Source organism: Pomacea canaliculata, linkage group LG1, assembly GCF_003073045.1.
Source record: "Pomacea canaliculata isolate SZHN2017 linkage group LG1, ASM307304v1, whole genome shotgun sequence".
NCBI lineage: Eukaryota > Metazoa > Mollusca > Gastropoda > Architaenioglossa > Ampullariidae > Pomacea > Pomacea canaliculata.
Window position 1 is genome coordinate 4,457,519 of NC_037590.1, and position 23,955 is coordinate 4,481,473.

The 23,955-nt window shown below is 37.8% G+C and overlaps 2 protein-coding genes across 8 annotated transcripts in view; both read right to left on the reverse strand.

Annotated features, from left to right (window-relative positions):
• Positions 1–377: 377 nt before the first annotated feature.
• LOC112558305 (DNA excision repair protein ERCC-6-like) lies at positions 378–14,094 on the reverse strand. 3 transcript variants are annotated; one of them, XM_025228716.1, is made up of 23 exons: positions 14,037–14,094; positions 12,865–13,065; positions 12,347–12,446; positions 11,147–11,246; positions 10,555–10,675; positions 9,933–10,032; positions 8,792–9,319; positions 8,389–8,557; positions 8,156–8,251; positions 7,758–7,910; positions 7,088–7,223; positions 6,625–6,795; positions 5,982–6,158; positions 5,632–5,748; positions 4,862–4,957; positions 4,464–4,679; positions 4,058–4,168; positions 3,625–3,839; positions 2,753–3,270; positions 2,270–2,407; positions 1,783–1,972; positions 1,286–1,376; positions 378–1,024 (listed from the first exon to the last, which is right to left on the reverse strand). In XM_025228716.1, exons 2-23 carry the CDS (start codon positions 12,976–12,978, stop codon positions 620–622), a joined length of 4,062 nt encoding a protein of 1,353 aa, XP_025084501.1. In that variant the 5' UTR covers positions 12,979–13,065; positions 14,037–14,094; the 3' UTR covers positions 378–619. The 3 variants fall into 3 exon arrangements, with proteins under 3 accessions (XP_025084501.1, XP_025084483.1, XP_025084493.1); XM_025228698.1 differs by having other exon boundaries at positions 13,765–14,048; XM_025228708.1 differs by having other exon boundaries at positions 13,953–14,046.
• Positions 14,095–15,995: 1,901 nt separating this feature from the next.
• Positions 15,996–23,955, reverse strand: part of LOC112563740 (centrosomal protein of 95 kDa-like) — a 30,259-nt gene continuing 22,299 nt past the window's right edge. For all 5 annotated transcript variants that reach the window (XM_025238041.1, XM_025238034.1, XM_025238024.1 and 2 more), the window contains exons 17-25: positions 23,734–23,826; positions 23,363–23,435; positions 22,864–22,986; positions 22,211–22,383; positions 21,781–21,855; positions 19,833–19,985; positions 19,422–19,555; positions 16,929–17,013; positions 15,996–16,272 (exon numbers count right to left, since the gene is read on the reverse strand). In XM_025238041.1, coding sequence (XP_025093826.1) covers positions 16,108–16,272; positions 16,929–17,013; positions 19,422–19,555; positions 19,833–19,985; positions 21,781–21,855; positions 22,211–22,383; positions 22,864–22,986; positions 23,363–23,435; positions 23,734–23,826 — 1,074 coding nt within the window. In that variant the 3' untranslated portion in view covers positions 15,996–16,107. The remainder of the gene's footprint in view (positions 16,273–16,928; positions 17,014–19,421; positions 19,556–19,832; positions 19,986–21,780; positions 21,856–22,210; positions 22,384–22,863; positions 22,987–23,362; positions 23,436–23,733; positions 23,827–23,955) is intronic.

The window sequence follows — 23,955 nt, forward strand, 5'->3', positions numbered from 1 at the left end:
CAGCCATCGGTCGTTCTTCAGCCCCCACCCCGCACTGTCTGGTCATGGCCTTCTGTCAGGGACCTAGAGTACTAGGACTGAGCACGTGCGAGGGCGAAAAGGTGTGAATGATGGACGTTTCCTGAATGCCTGCCTTTTAGATGTTTTTTTAAAAAAAAGAGAGAGGTGTGACTGGAGAGGGAGAGGGGAGTCAGCGATGAGAGATTGGGGGAGAGAGAAGGCAAAAGGCGAGAGGAGGGAGATTGGAGGCTTAATTGTTGAGAGGGGGATTGTGTTTTGAGTTTTGGAAATGAGAAGTCACTGCATTGCCGAGACAGTGTACTTGAATAGGGAGAAGAGATTTGGAGTTTGATCGCCCTCACCACTCGGTTACACAATCTAAGCTAATTTCACTAATACCGGTATAAGAAACTTTTAAAAAAGGACCACCTTTGCGACACCCTTGTAGGCACGTCACGACCCCCCAGGGGGGCGCGCCCACAGGTTGAGAACCGCTGCTGTAGAGATATATTCACACAGCTATATGTATAACTGGAGAAATTTTAGAGTAAGACAAGATTGTTCTATGTGAAATTTCCCAAATGGTCTCATTATTTGTAATAATAATAATAAAGCCTAGCTATCGAAACTCTTGCTTTAGCCTCCAAATGCCCAACCCGTCAACCTTGTTAAAGTTGCAAATTTGAACCAGCATTGCCTTGAATTTGGCTGAATCTGATGGTGGTAGACGAGGACCAAAGTTTGTCAAGAGTTCATGAGTGGTAGCCTGCCCATTGATGTCACTCATGAATGCTATGAAATTTCGCAAATCTTCGAGCAATTCTTGATCATCCCTGCTGATGCTGCTTGAGGGCATGTTATCCATGCTGGCATCTGGCTGTGCCCCAAATTGCTTGCGCTTGTGCATGCATGTTAACAGTTCAGAAGATGACATTGCTTCCTGCTCAGCACCAAGCAAAATGCCACCAGCTTGTGAGCCATCAAATAAAGATGACTTATCCAATGACTTTTTGCTTGACAACTCCTGAAAAGAAAACCATAATCAGTTTCTTGTAAAAGCAATTTGCTGGCAGAGTATAGAGATTTGTATATGTCCGGAATACAATCATGTTCCACCCTTACACCATCATCATCATAAAATATTTGATCATTTATGAAGTGTTACAAAATTATAATTGCGAAGCATGCCTTACAGGCTGTAAAGTCTTCAATGTGTTTAGAACTGGAAGCTCTCACTGTCTCTAATATTTTTTTCACGATATTTTCAAAGGAAAAAGAACATTACTCCTGCTGGCTTTGTTGGGTTAGCTGAAGGTTTTGTAGTTTCTTCTGCTTTAGGTACCAATTGACCATTCTTCTTCTGTCCAAACCTTGGTCTGCAGCAAAGTATAAAAAAATAAACAAAAAAAAACAAAGCAACATTTTAAGGGAAAAAAAGATCAAAAGATTTTATATCACTGATTCTTAATCAGGCATTAAAAATAATTTAAATTTTGTCCAGAAGTAAAAAATGATGTTATGTAAAAAAGTTTTGTTTTATTGCTTCTTGTCCTTTCTTCGCTCAATGGTTGCTTCTTGCCTGAAGGGCCTAAAGTGGGAAGTTTTCATGAGGTCAAAGTCATTGTCATCACAGGATGCTTTTTTAAAGTAATCACATCAACTAAATTATTAGAAGTCAAAAAACTTAAATTGAACTAAATTATATCCATAATATTTACATAAAATACACTGTCAAATGCATCGTATGGTAAGTCCAAATAAAGTGGAAAATATTCATCTTACTTGGACAATGGACCCCCATGCTGTCCAGTCCAAGTTGGAACACCACTGACAGCGGGCATGCACATGGCCCGAGATCGGCGCAAGGCAGCCACAGCCTCTCGAGCTACTTTGGTAGCTTCTGCCTCAACAAGGGCATAGTCTGCATGACTCGAATCCACAATTTTATCGTGTTTCATTACAGCTTGAATACCTGCACACACAGCCTGATTTATTTCCCACAATGAACGTTGCCTCATTTTCACACACACACTTCCCCTTAACTCCCCTACCCCAACATAAACTATGTCTTTAAACAGTCCTGAAACCTGTAATGGTGCTGATAAATTCATTCTGCATATGTGCTGCCTACAGACAGATATATACTTAAGAAAAAAATGATATTTTTTTAATTTACCATAAAAAAATATCTTGAAAGCAAAGTAGAATCACATCTTTTAACAACTAGTCTTTATCAACAGTGAAACAAGCTCAGCATGAGCATGAGTACCTGTTTTTTTAAACAGTCTGCGCAATACATAGTCATCTTGATGCTTGCTAAGTGCATCTTCTTGTCCCTGCTCATTGGCAGCCTGAGATTTGTACTCGCAGCTCTTCACCAGGTGTGGGATGCGCTGACCTTCAAATTCTGCACAATATGGTAAATTTCTGTCAAACAGTTTATTCACCAACTGTCCAGAATATCTTCAGCCTTGATCTTTGTGGGTTTGATGCTCAAGATCTGTGGATTCTAGTAATTTTTTGTGACAATGTTTTGTGTTGATGCAGCTTGCAAAAGCCAATATACAGTAGCAGTTACATACTTGGAATTAGTCCCTTTTCTGCAATGCACATTCCTACTTGTCTGCATGTTATTGTAACTTAAGATTCCCTCTCTAGTAAAAGCATGTATGTGTCTGTTTCTTAAATCTTAAATGCCTCAAAAGAAACAGAAACCATTACTTCAAATACTGGCTAAGAGCAAGCTACTCACTGGCATCTTTTTTTCTTTTCTTGCAATCTTTCCCAAATGGATGCCTGGAGCTCAATAAGCTGCTCTCTTCCCTTCTTGTTTTTCTTGCTGACCCCACAAACTGCTCAGAAGTTGCACTGCTGTCAGGATGTGACTGGGTTCCAATTTCAGTGGACTTAAGTTTCTGTAACTTTTCTTCCTCCATCTTTCGGCTCAGTTTGCGAGCTAACTCCCTCATCTTTTCAACCTCAGAGTTATCTAGGCTGCTTGTGTAAAAATCATCTTCAAGTTTGGACTGCTTCTTCATTTCATCAAACCTATTGGGTTTCAGCAACTTTGGGGTAGGTATGGGTGGCACGGCCAATCGCCTGGGCATCTTAACATCAGATCCTGTTCCAGCAAAAATGGCGCTAGTTTCTGTTCTGTGCTCATCTTTTTCACCAAGTGTAAAGAGCTCATAGATGTCATTTGACTTGAAAAAACGACGTTGTTTGGGGTCCTTCAGTACACGATTTGTGAGGAACTGTTTAAAGATTTGTCTGAAAAAAAAAACATTTCTTGTATGCTTGTTTTATTTCTAAAGAAAATAATGGAAGCTATCGTTTAAAAAAGTAGCATATAATGAACATGCAAATTCAAACACATACACAAATACTATATGTACTTGGACATTCATACAGATGTACACATTCTTATCTAGTCACATTTATTCCCCTTTGCTAAGATTATTACAGTGGACCACCATACACTTCCATGCTAAGACTGTCATCTTTGACTGCTTCCCTTCACCTTTACAATGACAGTTCTTATACTTGTGTTCTAACTTAACAATCACAGTTCTTATATCTTAACTATAAGTTCTCACACCTATCTCTCAACTATAATTCTCGTACCTATGATATATCTTTTCTTCAATGGTGCCTGAGGTAAGCAGCCTATAAATTGTGACCTGGCGTGTCTGCCCAATACGCCAAGCTCGTTCACGAGCCTGCATGTCTGTGCTGGGGTTCCAGTCAGGATCATATATGATGACACGGTTGGCTCCTGTCAGATTGACACCAAGTCCACCTACTCTTGTGGTCAGGAGGAATATGTAGATTGAGGGGTCCTATTGGCAAGTAAGGTAACAGGCATGTGAATGCAGGTACACAAGTTTTAAAAAAGGCATTTGAACAACCCAAACATTTTTGTAAATGGAAGGGTGCTTATATAGAGTTAATAAGAGATGCAGCATAAAACAAGTAAAAAAAAAGGGATAGGGGTCCTGTAAGAAAGTAAGAGTAAAATTACAGAAATGATATACTGAGATGTAATCAGCAAACATACCTTGTTGTACTGAAGAACAAGAGGCTGGCGAGAGGAAATAGAAGTAGAACCATCCATACGCAGGTAAGTGTAGTTCCTTTCTTGAATAAAGCTCTCAATAATGTCCAGCATCTAAATAAGTAGAAAGAATATTTTATCAAGATTTGCTTCAATAAAACAGCATGAGTCCCGATAAGAAGACAAAGACCATATGAAGCTGGAATATTTTTAGCACTTCTTATAGCATCCTGACTTGAATTATATGCAAAATAAGGACAAGCATGATCAAGTCCTGCAACATCAATTTAGAAGACATTTGAGGGAGGTGGGGTGAAGGGGGGAACACAGTGTAAACAATTTTTAAAATCAATTTTTCATATATAGATTTGTCTCTAAAAAAGGTTAATCGGTCATCAAAATCACTTACAGCTCTGCTCTGAGAGAACAGCAGCACTCTCTGTCCCTGCTGGTGCCACAGTTTCAGCAATGCCTCAATAACAACCATCTTCCCAGAGCGATGCCAGAACCCATAGTGAAGTTCTGGCCTGCCACTGATGTCTTGCCCAACAAGTACCCGTGGGCCACCGGTTGATAAATCTGGATGGTTGCAGATTTTTCTCAAGGTAATAAGGCCAGCAAACACCTATAAGCAACATTAAAGCAAAGGTGAATACGGACTTTCTTGTAAATAAAGCTGAGGAAAATCAAACAGACATTCTAAATGGAGATATGCTGTCTCAAATATAGACAACACTGAAGAATGGTGCAGCTAGAAAATATATATCATGACCATGCTTCCCCTTGCATCAATGTATAAATGATTACCTGAAACTTTCCTGCTAAAATGGCATGACACTCCCTGGAATCCAGATATTCTTTGTATACTTCTCGCTGTTCATCAGTCAATCGGCAGAACAAAATCTGAGAATAATACAGGAATTGGCATGAATTAAATTGATAACATGAAGAGATCACCTCTGTGAATGTTAAGTCAACAATATTTATTTGGACAAATGACTTTCAGGATTTTTTCACCAGTCTCATAGGATGACCCAAATAACTGACCAGGCTGTTTGAAAAAAAATTCTATTACAGCTATTTTGTTGCACCGCAAACAAATTTTTCTACTGCTACCACAAAGTCATTTTGAATTTACTCCAGACAGGGTCCAACATTGGCTAAATAGATTACTGTCATATTTCTTAAGATAATGCAATGTACTGTCCAAAATGAGTTCACCATATATTCATAGAACACCCTACGGTAAAAGTCTTGACTAATAATAGACAGCTCTTCTTTTTTTCAGTGACTTGCATAATCCAGGATTATATGCTGCATTCTTTCACAAAAAAAGATTTAAAAATGTAGAATTCAACAAATATAGTACACAACATTGCTTCAAGATATGGCCACAATCATTTCTCCCCATACCACTTTTTATGAGCTAAATAAAAACAAAACTGAAAATTTCAAGTGCTCCGTACAATCAAAGATCATAAGAACAACAAAACTGGAAGTGGAATAACAATTAAACAGCAGTCATTTCCAGGTAAGTGCTATACAAGATATCCTGACTGACATTCAGCTTCTTTTACCTGTTCATTCTTGTTAGGCAGATCCAAGCTAGTTTTCACATCTGCTTTCATTCTTCGCAGCAAGTAAGGGTTTATTGAGTCTCGCAATACACAGGCACATTTATAGGCTGTTTCTACCTATAAAAAATTCATATAAATACAATATAATTGAGTAATTTAAATGACTGCCATGTCAAGCAGTGAGCTTACACATGTTCATGTTCAGACAGCAATGTTAAACAGCATTATTATATATTAAATTACATAAGTTATAACGATAAACAGTAGTACCAACAATATTATGATCCAAAAGTGGTCTTTAAAGATTATCATATGAACACACAGGTATTACAGTAGACTCATGATTCTACCTGAACTTGAGTAGCATTGGCATACCCTCCCTGGACAATAGGAATGGAAAAGTGTGCCATGAAGTCAGGTAAAGTACCCAATTTGCCAGGAAATACAAAGTCAAATAAAGACCACAACTCCTTCAAATTGTTCTGAATTGGAGATCCAGACAGGATGAGGCGATGAGGAGTACGAAACTGAAATCATGCACAAATCTGTTAATGTGTGATAAATATCCAAGGCAACTTCAACAAACTGTTCATTGCATAACAAACAAAATTATACAAAAAACAAAAAAGCAAGGTGTAAACAAGCACAAAATTCAGGTCACACTATTTTTTTAAAATTAAGTTTGTTTCCCATATGGATGAGAGGGGATTGGTATTTTATGCCAAGACAGCAACTAAGGCTATATCATGGCAGCCAGCCCTGTAAACAGATGCTAAATGCACAGAAAGTAATGTTTCTTCCTATTTACTAGCTTTCAAATTAAAGACAACCCATTGCAAAGTCAAAATAACTTGATTTCATCAAGTAAATAACAGACTAACTCCTGCTATTTTTGAATGTGTGGCAGCCATGGCAAGAACTGTTATGAAAATCATTAATGTTTTTATATGTCTATTATTTTGATAATTCACTCTTTCCACTTACACCACCTACCTGTTTACAGCACAGAGTAATCTGAGCATCAGGGTTGCGGATCTTGTGGCCTTCATCCAACACGATGTAATGCCAGTTATATGGCAGCAAAATATCTTGTTGTATTACTAGAGTGTTGAAAGATGTCACCAACACTCCATTAGACTTCACAATGTTACGAACCAGCTGTGCCTGTCATTGAACACAAACCATACAAATTTCTGAATTCCTCTGTTTTTCTCTCTATAAATGTTGTTTGAACCAATGTCTATAAATAACTGCATAATTGTTAATAATTTCTTAACATAAACATTCTGTAAAAAGGATTTTTCTTACTATTAAACTCCTGTCAATCAAGCACAATTTTTACAACTATGAAGGAAATAAAATACCTTTTTTAATGTACCCTATCATGAGTAGAGGAAAAAAAAAAAAAGAAATACATAGAAGACGAAATTGCATACCAAGATTACTTTTTCCTAACCTCAGAGCCAGTGTAGGATCCAGATGAGTGGAGAATTGCAACACGGAAATCTGGCCACCATGTGTGAAATTCTCTGACCCATTGATGCATGACTGTTGTTGGACATACTATCACCACTGGTCCAAGACCCACATACCTAATAGAAGTAGAAATGTAACACAAAGAATCTTCTCAAGAAACAGTTGCTTATTTCATTCACAAATGAGGAAAAAAACATCAGTTACATGGCATTCTTTACTAAATATAGATCGATTTATCATCAAGCTACATAAAGATAAACTGGTCAATTATGACAGAAGAGGAATAAACATTACCGAAGAAAAAAATCTTGTATGTAAAAGTATGTAGCAGTTATAAATGATAATGTATATTGTACTGAACTGGACAGTTTTAGTTTTCTCCCTTAAAACTATTTCTGCTCTAAGTCCTTAATTAAAATGGCTTTGTTTTGCTCTTCTAAAACACTTATATCTGAAGACTGTAAATAACTGTGCAATGTAAGGTCTGACTCTAACCTTTTATTCTGCTTAACAAAGAGTTCAACTCAAGCAATCAAAAGATAAGCTATCAGAAAAACTACATCCTGGTTATAGACATTCTTGTCGGCAGATTGCACTGATTTATTAGTCTCCACCTTAAGTAGATCAACTGTACTCCAATGAACACTCACGGGAAGTCCTTGCTGTGCAGTCGGCTTTCTTTCATTGCTGCAAGAAAAGCAATCATTTGAATTGTCTTTCCTAAGCCCATTTCATCTCCAATGATGCCCCCTGCCTGCTGCATGTGAAGCTCCCAAAGCCATCGGACACCTGTTTTTTGATACCTGTTACAAAACATACACAAAAAATTTTAGTGTTCACAACCAGCTAATTGGACACACTAGGAGCTACACTGTCTTCCTGATTTTCTGAGAAGTAAACAAGGGTTTTTTGGGGGGTACATTTACTGCATTACCATACTAAATGTGTAAAAATATATATGCATTAATATACATGTATTGTGTAATATTTACATTAAATCAAACACACATATATCTACCACAAAATATATCCATATACACACACTTACTTGTAAAGTTTTTTCCACAATTTTCCAGGGACAATCAGTCCTCCCTCAAACTCCTCATCTCCACTGTCATCTTGTTCCTTCCTTTGTTGCTGAATCCTTAATAAGTAGTAACATTTTTTTCACGTAAGACAATCTCTAGTCAAAAGCAACAATGACCAATTTCAAATGTTCACTGACATTTAGCTATTTAGCTTTGTAGCTGCTGTAAGCAGTGTGAAAATGTAAATGCGCACCTTAGCCTTCTCTGATAATAGTTTTCATCAGCATCATCCTTTTCCCTAGCAATAGATCGATCAGGTTTTCTTTTAGATACTGGTTCATCCTCATCATCACTTGGCCTGTAAACTGCATTTGTCTTCTTAAGTAGCTGCTTGCCTCTCACTTTTCTCTGTCTTTTTTCACCTAACAAAAGCACACAAGATTTACAAATAAAACTATGATAAGTGATATGTTTTATATATTAGACATTCATGTTTCAAGCACGAACATATACCCCCCTATCACACACAATATATATATATATCTTGCACCTGAATACACTTATAAGAACAACTAATATTTCTTTGTCTGAATCTTTAAGTACGCAAACAAAATTTGCAATATTATTGAAAATCAACAGAGGAGGAGACATATTACCTTCAGAGTCATCATTATCTGTGCATTCAGGCTCATAATCAGAATCACTATTCTCAAGAATTTGTTTGTCCTTGTCACAATTTTCATCCCTGATCTCACCATCCTCACTCAAGTCAGGAGCTACTGGATAGGAACGTTTCCTCTGAAACACTTTCTGCACATTATCAACTTGTTCAATGTTGGCTTTTTTATCTTTTTTATGGAATATGCTGAAAGGCTGTGTTGAAGAACTGGAGGATGAAGCCTTATCTGATGATTTTTTAGAATGATGCCTATGTTGTGAAGAAGACAAAGAGTTCTTCTTTAATGGTTTCTTGTCTTTTATTCTAAAGTTTTTCTGTTTGTCCAATAAAAACTGCTCAAAGGCAGAGAGTTTTGACCCTGAGCTCTCTCCCTTTGCTGTAGCTCCATGGAGTACTGTCCCAAATGGTGTCATCTCTCCCAACCGGATCATTCTATCGCGTGCTGATTCTTTCTGGGGTTGCCCATTTAGACCACAAAAAGGGTGATCAGCAGAGCCCTGCTCTTCTGCAAAGGGATACAAAAGATCATATAATAGATTAAGTCTTCGCATTACTCTATTCCCAGCTCTTAGTACCAACATAACAAGAAAACAGCAGAAACTTTTTTGTCTGATGACAGTTTAGACAGTAATTGGTTACACTTACATTCAACGAACTCTTAAACTGTAGCTCTTATTCGGCTAAAAAAAAAAGATGATAATAATTATGGTCACAATTTTCAAAGACTAAACATCTGGAAAAGCCTCATGCTCCATGTGCGAGGAGAAAAATTTAAATAAACTTACACATAAACATTATCTATCTATTATCTATATTATCAATATAAACATATGTAGCATAAAAACAGAGTCAAAATAGCTTTGACATTGCAATTCTTTCTGACATAATGATGGCTAAAGTTACCAAATTTATTTGTTGTGTTTAGTTTTCTTCCCAGTCTGTAAAATTCACACCCAAAACAATAAATAATCAATTTTTTTTAAATGGATGTCTAAACAATAATGTACAGCAGTGACATACAAAAATATCAAAAAAAAAAAAAAGAAAATCATTTAGTTTAACTGAGAAACTGCAGATGACGATATCAACATATATTGTTTATATAGTCACTCTAATACCTTCTTCGATATCTGGATCTCCTCTTTCAGCTTCTTCTATATTCTTCATTTTGGCCAGTGCCATTTTCTGCCTGACTTGCAGTGTCTTTAGATGGCTCCTCTGTTTCCAAATAAACAATGACTAGAGATATTTATGAGGCAATTATTAATGACAAGCTCTGGTAGTCTACAATTTCCATAAGAATCAAAAAGTATTGTTTTTGTCAAACTGAATGAAAGACCACAGCAATGTTTCCAGTTTGTGAAAATCATGGTTATTTTCTCTCACGGATTTATACACTTGAAAGACAGACACATGTATGCACACAAATCCACAGACACGTGGGTACATGCACAAACCAGTTCATACTCACTGAACATGCATATGCCAGTTGACACTCCCAGAACGTATACCTACCAGTTGACATCCTTAGAAAGTGTACATACCAGCTGACATACCAGTTCATATTCCCATAATACTACCCCAGCAATTAATATCCCAAGAACATGCACATACCATTTCATGTTCTGAGAACATGTGCCTACCAGTTTATACTCTCATAACATGCATCTACGTTCCCTCCCAGAACATGCACAAACTAGTTGATGCTCCCCAACACAGGTATCCTACACATATGCTGACCCTTGTTTCCTTCTGTTTCCTTATAGCTTGCTGACGATGATGAATTTCCCTTGCTGTTGCATTTTGCTGCTCTACAGTCATTTCTGCTTTACTAATATGCTCAAGATCACTTTCAACCAACCTGAAATCAACAAAAGCAAGCATTTATATAACAAAGTACACATGATGAAGCCCATGAATTCAGTCAGTTCACTTTAGATCTACTTTTAACAATCATGCACAGCACAACAACATTCTTTTTACATCACAATATACAAATGGCTCCATTTTTATGGCCCGTTCTGCATGTTTGGAAGGTTTTACTCATAGCCCTATTTTTAATTTTCTATTTGAAGAAATAAACTAATGGAGAGGCTGTAGATCAGCTTTCTCAACAAGAATTCCATGGAAGATGTTGGCAGGACAAAAGTAATAAACATCTTGTTAAAATTTACATATTCCATAATGCTAAAACCTGCCGACAGGTCAATGGTAAAGAGTTATTATCCATAAACTGCATTTATTGCAAAAACAAACACTGTGAATTCTTCAATCTTTACAATAAAGACTACTTATCAATTATCTAAATGTACAGCATCATATATAAACATACTTCATGTCTTCTTCAATGGATTTCAGTTCCTTCTGCAGTATTCTCTTTAAACGTTCCAACTCCTCTTTTGCCATAGCCTGGTCAACCTGTTTCATCACCCCTGAAATAATATGACAAGAACACCTTCAAGCATTATTACTGTACTCTTATTTCTTATCATCATCTAATACTAGCAAAAGTACCCAGCTTACCCCAGGCTGATTTCTGCTGCTGACTCTTCCAGCAGTGATTTTATTATCAACTTTAGATCTACCACTTTGTTTAAGTCAAGCCTTTTTATGATCATTATCAATGTAGGGAAATAGTGAGACCCTTGCACCCCAGATGGTCACAGACTGGATTATGCGCAAGACAACCCAAGACGACAACACTGGCATCCAGTGGACCTTCACCAAACAGCTAGACTGCTAGAGGACCTGGACTTTGCAGAAGACATTGGTCTTCTATCTCATCAGCAGCAACGTCCACAAACCAAACTGAGTAAGCTAGCAGAGGAAGCAGAGGAGAAGACTGGCAAGAAAGAAGACCAAAGTGATGAGAATCAACAACAAGCAGGAACTCCCAATCCAACTTCAAGGAGAGAACATCCTGGGAACAGACCGCTTCACGTATCTGGGGAGCATTGTCAACAAGGATGGTGGAATGGATGATGACATCAAAAGCGGCGTCAAGGCCAGGCATGCTTTCAACAGTCTACGCCCCATCTGGAACTTCCGAGCATTATCCTTCCGCAGTAAGATCAGCATCTTCAACATCAATGTGAAGGCAGTCCTACTGTATGGTTCTGAAACCTGGAGAGTGACAAACACCATCAACAACAAACTCCAGACCTTTACCAAACCATATGGGCCCAACTGAAGGGGGCTGCCCAAAACCAAGTTCACTGGTGAAGTGTTGCTGTGGCCCTATGCTCCTCGAAGAGTAACAAGGACTAAACTTGCACCCTAGAAATCCCTTCTGATTTGGCAGGTTGACAGCTCATGTCTGTCAGCAGGAAGCAAAACTTTTCAAGTGAAGGGGAAGTAAAAAGTGCACTGATGCCAAGATTCTCTCACTCCCCCATTTTTCTCTCTTTATCTGCAACTAGTTACAAATTATAAGTATGGTACTAAACTACAAAGGTATTGGTTATGTAACAACATACTTCCTTCTGTAAATGCCTAAAAGATTATAAACCACCAAAGTTAAATAGCTGCTTACCTTCTTCAAATTCATCCTGGTTAAAGACACTCAGTCCTAACCCCACTAGCTCTGATGCCTGGTCACCCAACAAAGCCTGAGGAATAAGACCTGTATCTACCTGCAACACCAATTAATTATTTTTATTTGATTTTCTTTGACAGTTAGCATGTCAAATTTTCCATAAAGATTTTCTGAAGTGTTTAGCACTGTTTATCTTGTCTTCTCCATCTTCTTTTAAATTTGAAGTGTTACTTCTTTCTCAGCTGTATGATAATGTCTACACTTGCATTTCACTCATTATTACTGTCGTCTTTTTTTGTAAAGCTTTAAGCCAGCATTTGATGGTGGGTAAAATGCTGTATAAATCTATTTATATTTTGTTGTACAGTGCCTACATGTTTGTGTTCATGACAGTGCATCTGATGCCTGCCACAACAAGGTGCTTGCATTCCTTTTATTAAAGCACTTTGAGTCCTATTTATGGAGCACAAGAATTTATCATTGTAAGGTAAAAAAAAAATTTTTAAAAACCCTACCTTAAACAGCCCATCTTTATCAGCCATTTCTGATAATTCATTCCCATGATCATCATTATCCATCTTGTGCTTTTCACTGCTTTTCGTTATTCCTTGTTGAGGTTTGGAATCCATTTTACTGATTTCTGACCAACGACACTTTCAGGAAAGAATGATAGTCTACATCCACTTACAGCATCGTTATAGTCTTTCACGCGCAGACTGGAAAACAATTACAAAAGTTTTGCAATATTATTTTCAATATGTTCGTCATTATAAGTTACTGTGTACAGTGTGTGCACAGATATTAGTTCGTGGTGTGTATGTGTGAACGAAGCCATAAACTTTATTACAAAGTGTCAGCGGACTTTTGTTTTCATGTGTTAATTGAACGACGGCGATTTAAGTCAGCCGCTGTAGCAATATGAATCGTTGAGCCATATGAATCGTTGAAGCGAGGCATTCGAAGAGAATGTACTGAACCTAACAAGAAATAAAATACTAAAAAGTTAAATTTAACAGTTGATAAACAAATGAAACGTTTAGGTTCAAATTATTATAGCTTGCAAGTGATGTGGATAGTGGACTATTTTTGTTTGATATCCCTGCGCGAGTGGGTGTTTGATCGTCTGCTAAAGAGTAAATACACGTCAAATTTAAATAAAAACAACATGAAAAAGCTAAACACATACAACTCACGCTTTATTATTGGTTTTGATTTAGTAAAATACCACGAAAATGTCTGCTAATTCATTCAACAACCCTAGAAGATCCATAGTTTCTACGCATGAGCATACCTCGCTTCAACGATTCATATTGCTCAACGATTCATCCCGCTACACCGCCAAAACAATAATGATAAAAAGCTTCCTTTGATTGTCAGCTGAGTTCTATTCGCTATGAACCTCTTCCCGCAACTACCTTGTTCTCCTCCACACTGACAAGTTACACGCAGAGTTTGTTGAACCATCAATAGCTACAAAAATAAATCCCGATTACACAACAACCGTGTAATAGATCAGAAGGACCAGACACAGCAGCATCTGCAACATCTTGAAGAAAATCCCTGTTGTTAAATTGTATCTGTATGAATTTTTAATTTCAATTACTTTTTATTTTTCAAGTGCACGTCATTTCTTTGCTCAAGAGATCGTTCATCTCTGACCACGAACTTGTGATCATGACCTACCTACCATTTTGAGCGGAAGTTGGTGATTTCCTTTGTTGCAATGACGTAGCATATTCTATTTTTATATCAGGGTGTATAGTCGATTGGTTGGTCCGTCAGAAATCTTGGGTCACGTGGTGAGTTTCGCTCTTTCCATGGACGTAGATATGCTCTTTCAATGCGCGCAGTGTTCACGTCATGAATCGGTGTCTCTACACACGCCCGTGCTTATACTTGTAGTACTACGTGGTTGTGAATTGTGAGCAGTTGATGGCGGAAGAGTTTTTTCTTTTTGTCTTAATCAGTAAAGGGTGTTAATGCAAATGAAGAGTGGAATATTTCCCCCCCCACACACACACACAAAAGCAAAGGTCAATCTTACCTTAATTTCGCACTAGATATATATACATACAACATAAGGCAATTTGTTTTTTAATGTACAGTTGAATGAATCTCATGTAAGACGAATTCTTTCGTGGCATGGTAGGTGTGTATATAGTTGCATTCTATATAAATGGGTGTATGTAAATTAATTAAGTCTAAAAAAATTTAGTCAATGATTTCAACTCCGGTTTGCATATTTCCTGGGGATTTTCTAATCTTTTACTGGGTGTGTGGTCCTAGGTATTGTACACGGCAAATGCAGGGGGCCGAAGGTCGCAGAGAAAAAGAGACCAATGAAAGCGTACGTTATGGAAAAAGACAGAAGACCCGTATTTATAGACAGAAGATGTGAAAAAATACGTAACTGGAAGAGTTTGTCGGAAAAGATATGGAAGAAAGGGCCGATAAGAGAAAATAATATAAGAGAAAAGGGTGGGCCAGCTCAGTCACCCAGCCAGAAAGGCTTGATCAGTTCGGATCGAAGCGCTTGGTAGAATCCTGATGAGATGTTTTTAAATCCCTTGTCGATGGTGATCGGCGATTGCCGTGGGTGTCTAGTCTGGCTTTGCTCCAATGATCAAAAACCGGGACTAGGCCTTCACAACAGACTCGAATACATCATCTCTCCTTTTATCTTTGAAATGTGTCTGAAGACATCTTGCTTACATGGTGGCGTCTGTCCAGAATGGAGTCTTTTGTTCTTGCCATGGGGTAGATAATAGTTTGTTCCCCTTGCTCCCCACCCACTAGGTAGTTCAACAAGGGGATGTCCAGCAGGGAGAAGATACTCTGGCATGTAGATGTTTAGACCAGACTGACCCTGGCCACAGCCCTCTAGCAAAGCTGCGGCAATGAAAGACCAAGTTAATTGGGGCCACACCAACTTCTTGTCTAGAAGTTCGGGCCAAAGAGACATGTTTGTCTGATGGGCCCAAACCAATCAGGAACCTCAGCTTTTAGAATCCCATCTCGTCTGACGTGCCTCACCCTGCATGGCAAAAGCAGTGAGTCTAAAGCAGGCCACAGAGAAGAGAGACCAAGGCGTTACGTGGGAAGGAAGACAGGTCAAAGATCGGTAGCGAAAGAAAAAAAATAAACAGCAGAAAATGTTGAAAGTTTGCCCATCAAACCATAATCGTCACATATACACATGATCAATGAGAATGCTATGTCTTTGGGAAATAACAGAAATATGCTTAGGAAGTTATTCATTTGTGCCATTCACATTATAATTGCTTTATTTAGCAGTGCATTACCTTGAAAACACTTGACTCTTGTAATAGGTTGTTTTTTTTTAGATTTTCTCTCCAGTTTTTTTTTAAATGATACTTCTCTCTCCCCAGATTGACTATTCCTAAAAATCTCTCAAATTGGAGGGATCCAAGAAAAATGGGGTGAAGTGGAGTTAGTCAATTCAAGAGGTTTTTATTACTCCCAAATTGTGCAGATATGTTGAATCATTTTCATGAAATCATTCAGTGGCACAAATCAAACATAGATGTACAGAATCGCAGATGTCTGAAAACGTTTCAGCCTTGCATCTTCTAAATAGATGTGACAGCAGGCAATTTTTTAAAGAATCACCGAGAAAGTCAAAAACATGAGTTGAGGAGATTTTATTCAATATTAGGATGCCTTAAAATGTCATTTTAAACAAATCAGCAACTTAATGAAACATATAGGTCAACCCAAGTATAAATCTTTTCAAAGAACTACACTCGAGTTTGGTACTTTGCAATCTGCAGTCCATGACGTAGGCAATCAGCATCCAGTTGTCGGAAATAAGCATCATCATCATCACGGAACAGTTGTGATTGTATTTCTCCGATTTCAGTCTCCATCCTGCGCCGAAGATCACGCTTCATATCGTCCAACACCTAGAATGGTAAATTAAAAGATGATCAAAATAATAAATACATAGTGGCCATGCATGTACATATTTTAGACTTGCAGCTGTTTATAAGGAACAGTGCATCTATCTTTCCGTATTTTTTTTTTATATCTTAATCTCAAAGATGATAAAAGTAAATAAAGGTCCTCCAGCATAGAAACAAATCAAAGTGGGTCACTAAAGGCCATAGATATAAAGTGAAGGCAAGTTGCTGTCCCAGGGTATAATGGGAAAATCAGAGGCAAGTTGTGTCCAGAGATAATGCTTTAGGTTATTTTACAACAGGGGATCTTTGTCACTGAACTGGCACCAGGAGTAAAGCAATATCTGTAGGGCATAAGGCCAAGCATCTTGCCCCTGATTTCCCCATGTTACTCTGGGACAATAACTAATCCTACTTTCATAATTACTGCCCACATCTAACGCATAGTATATGAATGCTTGAGCCCATCCTTTACTTCCACAATCTATGTACTACCTTCCCTAATAAATAATCACTGCTGCTGTACACCATGGCTGCCTAGCTAGAGCTTTCCAGCAACAACTTCAATGAAGCACAGCAACCACTAGAGCAGAAGTCTCCTCTATACAACAGATTACAAGATCAGCAGTAACACCCTTTCATCCACAGTTTTTTCTTACCTTTTTCTGGGCTTTCTCCCTGATGAAAGTTTCCTGTCGCTCATTGATAACCTTTTGCACTAGCATGTCAAACTGATCACGATAACTAAAGCCAGTTAAGAAAACAAGCAGAAGGGGAAAATATAATCCAAAGCATACACTTATTATAGCTGTATACAATATAGGAATCAGCTTCCTCTTTCATGTGCAAATACAAGTAAATCAAATCAAACTTTATTGTCTGTCTGAGGAAGTCCCAGACAGAAACTTTTCTTTTGCTCACAAGCCCAACCACATACATCAAAGCATGTCTGCAGAAATTAAAGAGTCTGTTACTAAATGCAAGTCTTCCATTTTTTCCTAGTCATGTTCCCTATTTTAAATAACCTGCCATAAAAATAATTGAAGAAAGCCATTGACTCACCTTAGCCAATACCCAAGAAATCAACGAAGACAGTTTGACACCTGGTTTAGTCTATAGCCAAACTGACTTTGTCCTGTTGCCTAGGTGTTTCAAATTCAGCATCAACAAGGGCAAGACAAGGACATATCCAAGCGCTGACATAGGCAGCAACAATGACTTTGTCTTAATGAAGAGTCTGATGGTGAAGCTGAGGTTGAAGCACCATTCAAACATCCCCCAAGTTTGATCAGATGTGGAGAAGCTACAAGACCCAAGTACTGCAGAAACTTTAAAAGCTGAAGTTATAAGTAAATTTGTTTCACTGATGGTTGGTGGACTGTGATGTAGACCCCCTTGCTGGAAACATCAAAGAGGTGCTACTCTAAACAGCTTAGGAAGAGCTAGGGCTTCAAAGGGGAAAAAAATAGAAAACCTTGGGCCTCAAATGACATCACACAGCAGGACTAAAACAAAATACCTGAGTCATCAAAGAAAGTAATGGCTGCCTTCTCACAGAAAGCACCGCTGTACTTAACCGATGGACTGAATATTGCAAAGACCAGTACAACTTCCAGCTGTGAACAGACATCAAAACAACCAGACAAAAACTAGCAAACCTGCAGATTTACTACTTCTACGGGAAGAATTAGAATGAGTGTAACAGTCTGAAGAGATGAAAGTCACCTGGTGTTGACAACATCTCAGATGAGCTTTTCAAGCACGGTGGGGATGAAAGAGTCTGGAAGGGCAAAGAATGGATGCAGTTACTAGCTATACCCCTTCCAAAGAAAGAGTCTGGAAGGGCAAAGAATAGATGCAGTTACTAGTCATACCCCTTCCAAAGAAAGGAAACAGCTAATAGTGCGAGAACTACAGAACAAAGTCATGCTGAAAGTAATTTAAAAAATTACACTAGCACCACTGAGGAGCTGCTAGCAGAGAAACAGGCTGGCTTCAGATCAGGTAAAAGGACATTTGAGTACAGTTGAGATGAACTTCAACTGCTGCATCTTTAGCATAAGCAAAATCTCTATCCCAGTTTTAAATTTTGACATAGAAGAGGGTCTTGTCTAAGTCATCAAAATGCTGTATGAGAGCTCAATGATAGCAGCACTGCTGGATAACCAAATGGGAGCTTTCTTTCCCACGACAGTAGGCTTCCATCAAAGGTGCCCCCTATCAACCGTGCCATACAACATCTTTTATGGACAACATCATGCATGAAACCCTCCATCACTATCCAACTCAACTTCCATCTCCTTTGGTGGGAGGCCAATTTGTCATCTATGCTTTGCAGACGACATCCTTCAGATATCAGGTGCAGAGAAATGCAAAACCTTGCCAACAGAAAGTTTGAATGAGACCAGCAAGTCATGGTCACTGGCAACAGCAAAGCAGATGTCTAAACAGTGCAGCTTGGACTGTCTGAAGTATTTGGGACCCACTCTTTCCAAACACAGCAGCTCCATGAAAGGCATCTGCATCAGGATTGTGGCAATGGCTAGGCTGGACAAGGTTTACTACATACAATCTGTACCATTCCCTCATAGAACCAATCCTGCTTTATGGATGTGAAATGTGGAATTTGCTTGCTGATTTGGAGGGGAGAATCCAGACATTCGAGAAAAAGTGCCTGAGGATTTCTTACAGGGAATATAAAAGCTATCTCTGTACAAAGCATAGTCACCATGTTTACAGGACACCAGGAACCCCTAAGTGCAACAGTCAAGCAGCACAAGCTGGTCTGGTTTGACCATGTAACTTGGCACAACACATTGCGGAAGACTGTCCTTCAAGGTACCTTGGAGGGAGGTCAACACCAAGGTAGCCAAAAGAATAACTTGGTTATAAAGTAGTGGGCTGTGCAGGACCTGCTTACTACTGCTCAAAACAGGTGTTAGTGGCAGGCCTTGTCAGCTGCTGCATCCATCCAAGAGCTCCCCTAACAACTGGTACAAATCAAGAGTCAAGAGATGAATGAATGAGCGATGTCCTCAATTTTAACTGTTAATCCTAGGGGGAAAAAATCTGAAAATGTCCAACTCTTTCACCCATCCAAACAAAACCCACAGGTTGCACAATTTTTTTTTTTTGCACGTATACAAGGATACTAGTTCTCCAAGGAGTCAATTTCATCTTGCCTCCTTTGATCCTGTTTTTCTCTCTGGTCTTTTGCATACCGTCGCATTTCCAGGATTCTTTCTTTTTGAATACTTAATCCATCTTTGAACAGATTTTTGAAGATCTGTGGGCGAAGATGCTCTGTTTTTATTTATCATCAGTAGCAAATTACAAGGTTAATTTCAAATAATTTCTTGCAATCAATGCAAAATGATGTGAATTACCACATACTTTTGCTAACCTTTTTTCATTCCTCAGATATCATTTTTAGTCAATTCCTCTGCTTCACCACCTTCATACAGTAGGTAGCATTTACAAGTTAGAAGGCACAAATATTTTTATCCCTTTTCTACAAATTTCTACAATGAAGTGAAAATAGATGCCATCAGACTGACACATACCGCTTCTTCTTTGGTTCTGCGCTTAAGCATCTTGGAACGAGTACGAACTTGATAGTCGTTGTAGTAGCGTCGTGTTCGGGCAGATTGCAGACGCTTCTCGTGCACTTTATTTTTCATCAATGTTTGTTGAGCCTTCTGATTTTGGATGTCATGCTAATGGGGGGGAAAAAAAACCGTCATATCTGATCAAAAGCAGAAACACATTTATGGATATTATGATGCAAATTACAATTTCTATTATAATAATAATTCTTGTGTATTAGAGCAAATAAATGTTGCAATGGAAATTTTCCTAGAGCAGCAAAGCAGTCTATAAAAAGATGTTAGAATATAAATACACAGATCAGACAACAACAGAAAAATTAGAAATCTGGAATTTGTGCTGCAAAAACTCTTATCACATAACACTTCACAGACGGTCAAAACTCGCCAGTGTTAAAATCCTTTAAAGCTACAACAAAAATACTTATAATAATATAACACATGTATAGATTATGAGATGGTTGAGGAGGCTGTACACTGTATCATAGCACTCATTGATCAATACAGAGGCATATATAAACTTTTCTTTAATAATATGCACCAAAGGCAGGTTAATAAAACTAATGATTATGTAAATGATTGTTTACTGAATAAGAAAACATTTTTTTTGGTACTATACCAGATGACATGACTAGACGGAGATCGTCCTGTTAGCCAATTCAATTCCAGCTGTATGCTACTAATTAGACAAACATCGAATGATCAGGAAGCACACATGTATCAACTCATCACCTCAACCCCACCATCGTGACCTGCCTGACCAATGAGCTCACACCAGTTTTTCACCCGGCTTTGATCCAATAAAATGAGTTTTAGCTGCTTCACTTTCTGCATATACATAGGAACATAAAATGCATAGATCCCCTGACTGGTACCAACTGACAAACTGTTATGCTGGTCTTTTACTAAAGGTAGTCACAGAAACAGCTGGACAGATGCAGCACCTGACAAATCTCGTCACTGAGGCCTGTTTTGAGCAGTTTATTTGTTAGTGTTTTATGACATTCCAGCAACTAAGGCTATATCACACCATGCGTGTCTTGAGCGGCGAAAGCTGGGTTAATGAAAGTATGGAAACCCTGTATGGAAAAACCAGTTTATTCCTCCACTAGTAGGATGGAGTTATAAAGCAGTGACAAAGATGCCCTATGGTAAAGTAGCGTAAAGCAATGTTTGTGGGGTCTGTATTTTGCAACTTTGGAGACAAGACACTTGCTTTGACTTCACCTCAGCCACAACAATTCATCTTGCTTCATAACAGCACCCCTTTGAAGTTGTTAGGAGTGCAGTTGCCATTTGATGATTTTCAGGTGAAGCAGGAGCATCTAAAAAGCATCTAGCCACTAAAAAGGCCACCACTTTAGTTGTCTACGAGGGCACATTCAAGTGTATACAAGATTTGGAGCAAGCCAAGGCCAGGCATGACATGTCCCCAGCATGCACAAGTACTTTCCAGATGACATGACAACTAGTTCTCTCCTACCTCCCCGCTATGGGTCTCAGTCTCAACTCTGATGTTTGACTGGTCAGACAGGGCAGGACAATGCCCTTGTCATTGGTCAATGTTTGTCTGATCAAGAATATACAGCTGAAATTGTGGTGACTATTAGAGTAATCTCTATATAGTCATGTCACCTGATAAGTATTTGAAGAAAGAAATTATATATTCAAGATGGCAATTTTTAAAAAAATTTTTGATTACTGTAAATTAAAATATAAAATTGAGGGAGACTACATTCTTTCATCTTACTTTAAAAGCTTCCAAACCTTTCAGATTAAAAAAAAAAAATTGATGCAGCAGTTTCTACTATGTTTATAGATTTCAGCTGGTTCATAATATAACTTTTGCAGTTTTGCATAAAAATATTAAACATGTAAAAACAGTAACTAGCAGCTAATGCATTACCAGACGTTTACTGTGCTCCATTTGTTTCTTGATAGCCTGTGCAAGAACTTCATGCTTCTGTGCAGCTTCCTCCAACTGTCAAATAAATACAGACATTTCAGAAACATGTCCCAAGTCCTGTCACACTTAGTCCTTGACTTATAGAATAGTTCCATCAAAAAAAGTACTGTTTTGCAAGTCTTTGTTGTGTCTGTGATAATTGTAGCTGGGCTTGATATATCTTAAACATGGCAATCCAAGTGGAAGAAATCTGGATGCAGTACAATGATCAGAATTTCAAGGCAATCCACCAGACTCCAAAAATTAGGCAGAATGATTAATCAGAATGATAATTATAAGATAATATCACAATCAGTCAAGGTGTTTATAAATATGTACAAGAATTTAACATCAAAGTTCCTCAAACACAAAATAGCTACCACATACCAACCTGTTTTTGTACTTTGCTCTTACGCCTCTTGTTTTCTTCATAGGATCGTGTGAGGCCTTCAATCTGCGAAATACCTTTTCGCCACAGCTCATGCCAGGTGTGGTCAGAAATATACAGATGAGGAAACTCTTTCATCAACAGGGGCATTAGGTCATCCTCATCTGAGATCAACACTAAAATAAAGAACATAACTCAGTAATTCTGTTGATTCTTTTCATATGTATAGTGGTCTAACATTGATGACATAGTAATTCTGCTTACTCTTCCAATACAATACCATCTAAAATTGATGACATAACTCAGTAATTCTATGGATTCTTCCCAAATGTAACTGTCTGAAATTGATGGCAAGAAACCATCTAAAAGTTGATAATGGGTCACAAGTATTTATCATAGCACATGACGAACATTTTATATACTTAAGACCTGTATTGGTGAAGTAGTGTAATTCTCATATGACTTTCTTTGATCACTTCTATACACAATTTTTAAACTTTAAACTATGTAAGTGCTGTATCCAGTGAAGAGTACAAGATTTCTAAATAACAACAGTGCACAATAACTTCTGCAAATTTCTAGACTTGTTGGTTATCATAATTTTACAACTGTTTCTGAATGAGCTACTATGTGTTAAATTACTTCCTGAAGCTTACATCGACCAGCAGCAGCTGGAGCTCTAACATCAGTGTTGTCAGTCTGGCACTTGGCATTGGAATTGGAACTCTTTGACTGAAAAGAGATTTTTAGCTTCTTTGGAGCTGCCGCTGTCAAGTACCCTGCAAACACATTCAGCAAATAGTGTGACCATTTGGTTTATCTATCATATTACAACCTGTTTTCACTCAGACTATAACACATAAAGACAATTTAACGACTATTGAGACTCCTGGACTCAGTAACCACAAGCTGTGAATATTCCAAAAGTCTACAAAGTTAGGAATTAGGCAAAACATGCAAAAATAATTGTTAAGTATTGTCATCAAGACAGAGAAGATGCATGTGCATGTCCACAAACCACACACACACAACACAAAAATACATACAGAGAGATAAATACATTGCTTATGCCACAAAACATTTAGCTGCTGCAGTCCTACACCTGGATAAATATAAAATAAAAAAACAAACAAACAAACAAACAAAATTTCTTACCTTTAGGCTTGGTTGAACTTTTAGTCTTCTTAGGTTTTTTCCTTGCCATCAACATTTTCTTGTATTCTTCTTCCTTGAAAACATAAAATATCCACCATCATTTATAACAGCTTACAACATATACAGCTGAAAAGTACTTTCGTTCTCATGGACTGGTTAACATCAAAACTTTAATAGAGCCAAAAAATGGTAAAAATAGTTTTCATCAGAGATTTTTAACATAAAAAGCACAAAATTATGGCCCTTAAGTAACAGTACTCTATCTTTATAACAGCCTTTCTTTGTTAGCTGATTCTGTCATGATATGACTTAACATTCTAGAATGATACTGTTAGAACACTATTAGGGTACAATGTCATCTCACAGCTTACCAGCTTGCTCAAAAACTTGCTCTCCTCCTTCAGGCGCCTCTCAACCTCCTCGGCAATGTCCTCATACTCCTCCTCATACATTTTCTCCAAAATCTGTTAGTATGTCATTTATCATTTTCTAATTATGAATTATGATCTAGGATCACATGTCTAAAATTTGTTTTAATAAAGACTTTGAAAACAGCAAATAATACATTATTCTTTAAAAACAAAAATCAAATA

What these genes read in the sequence shown, in the direction of transcription:
- LOC112558305 (XM_025228716.1), bottom strand. Translation starts at nt 12,978, where the DNA reads ATGGATTCCAAACCTCAACAAGGAATAACGAAAAGCAGTGAAAAGCAC. An exon ending in ATAAAGATGGGCTGTTTAAG is followed by an intron (nt 12,447 to 12,864) that starts GTAGGGTTTTTA and finishes TTGGTGTTGCAG; the next exon opens with GTAGATACAGGTCTTATTCC. An exon ending in TTGTTCTTCAGTACAACAAG is followed by an intron (nt 3,840 to 4,057) that starts GTATGTTTGCTG and finishes ACTTGCCAATAG; the next exon opens with GACCCCTCAATCTACATATT.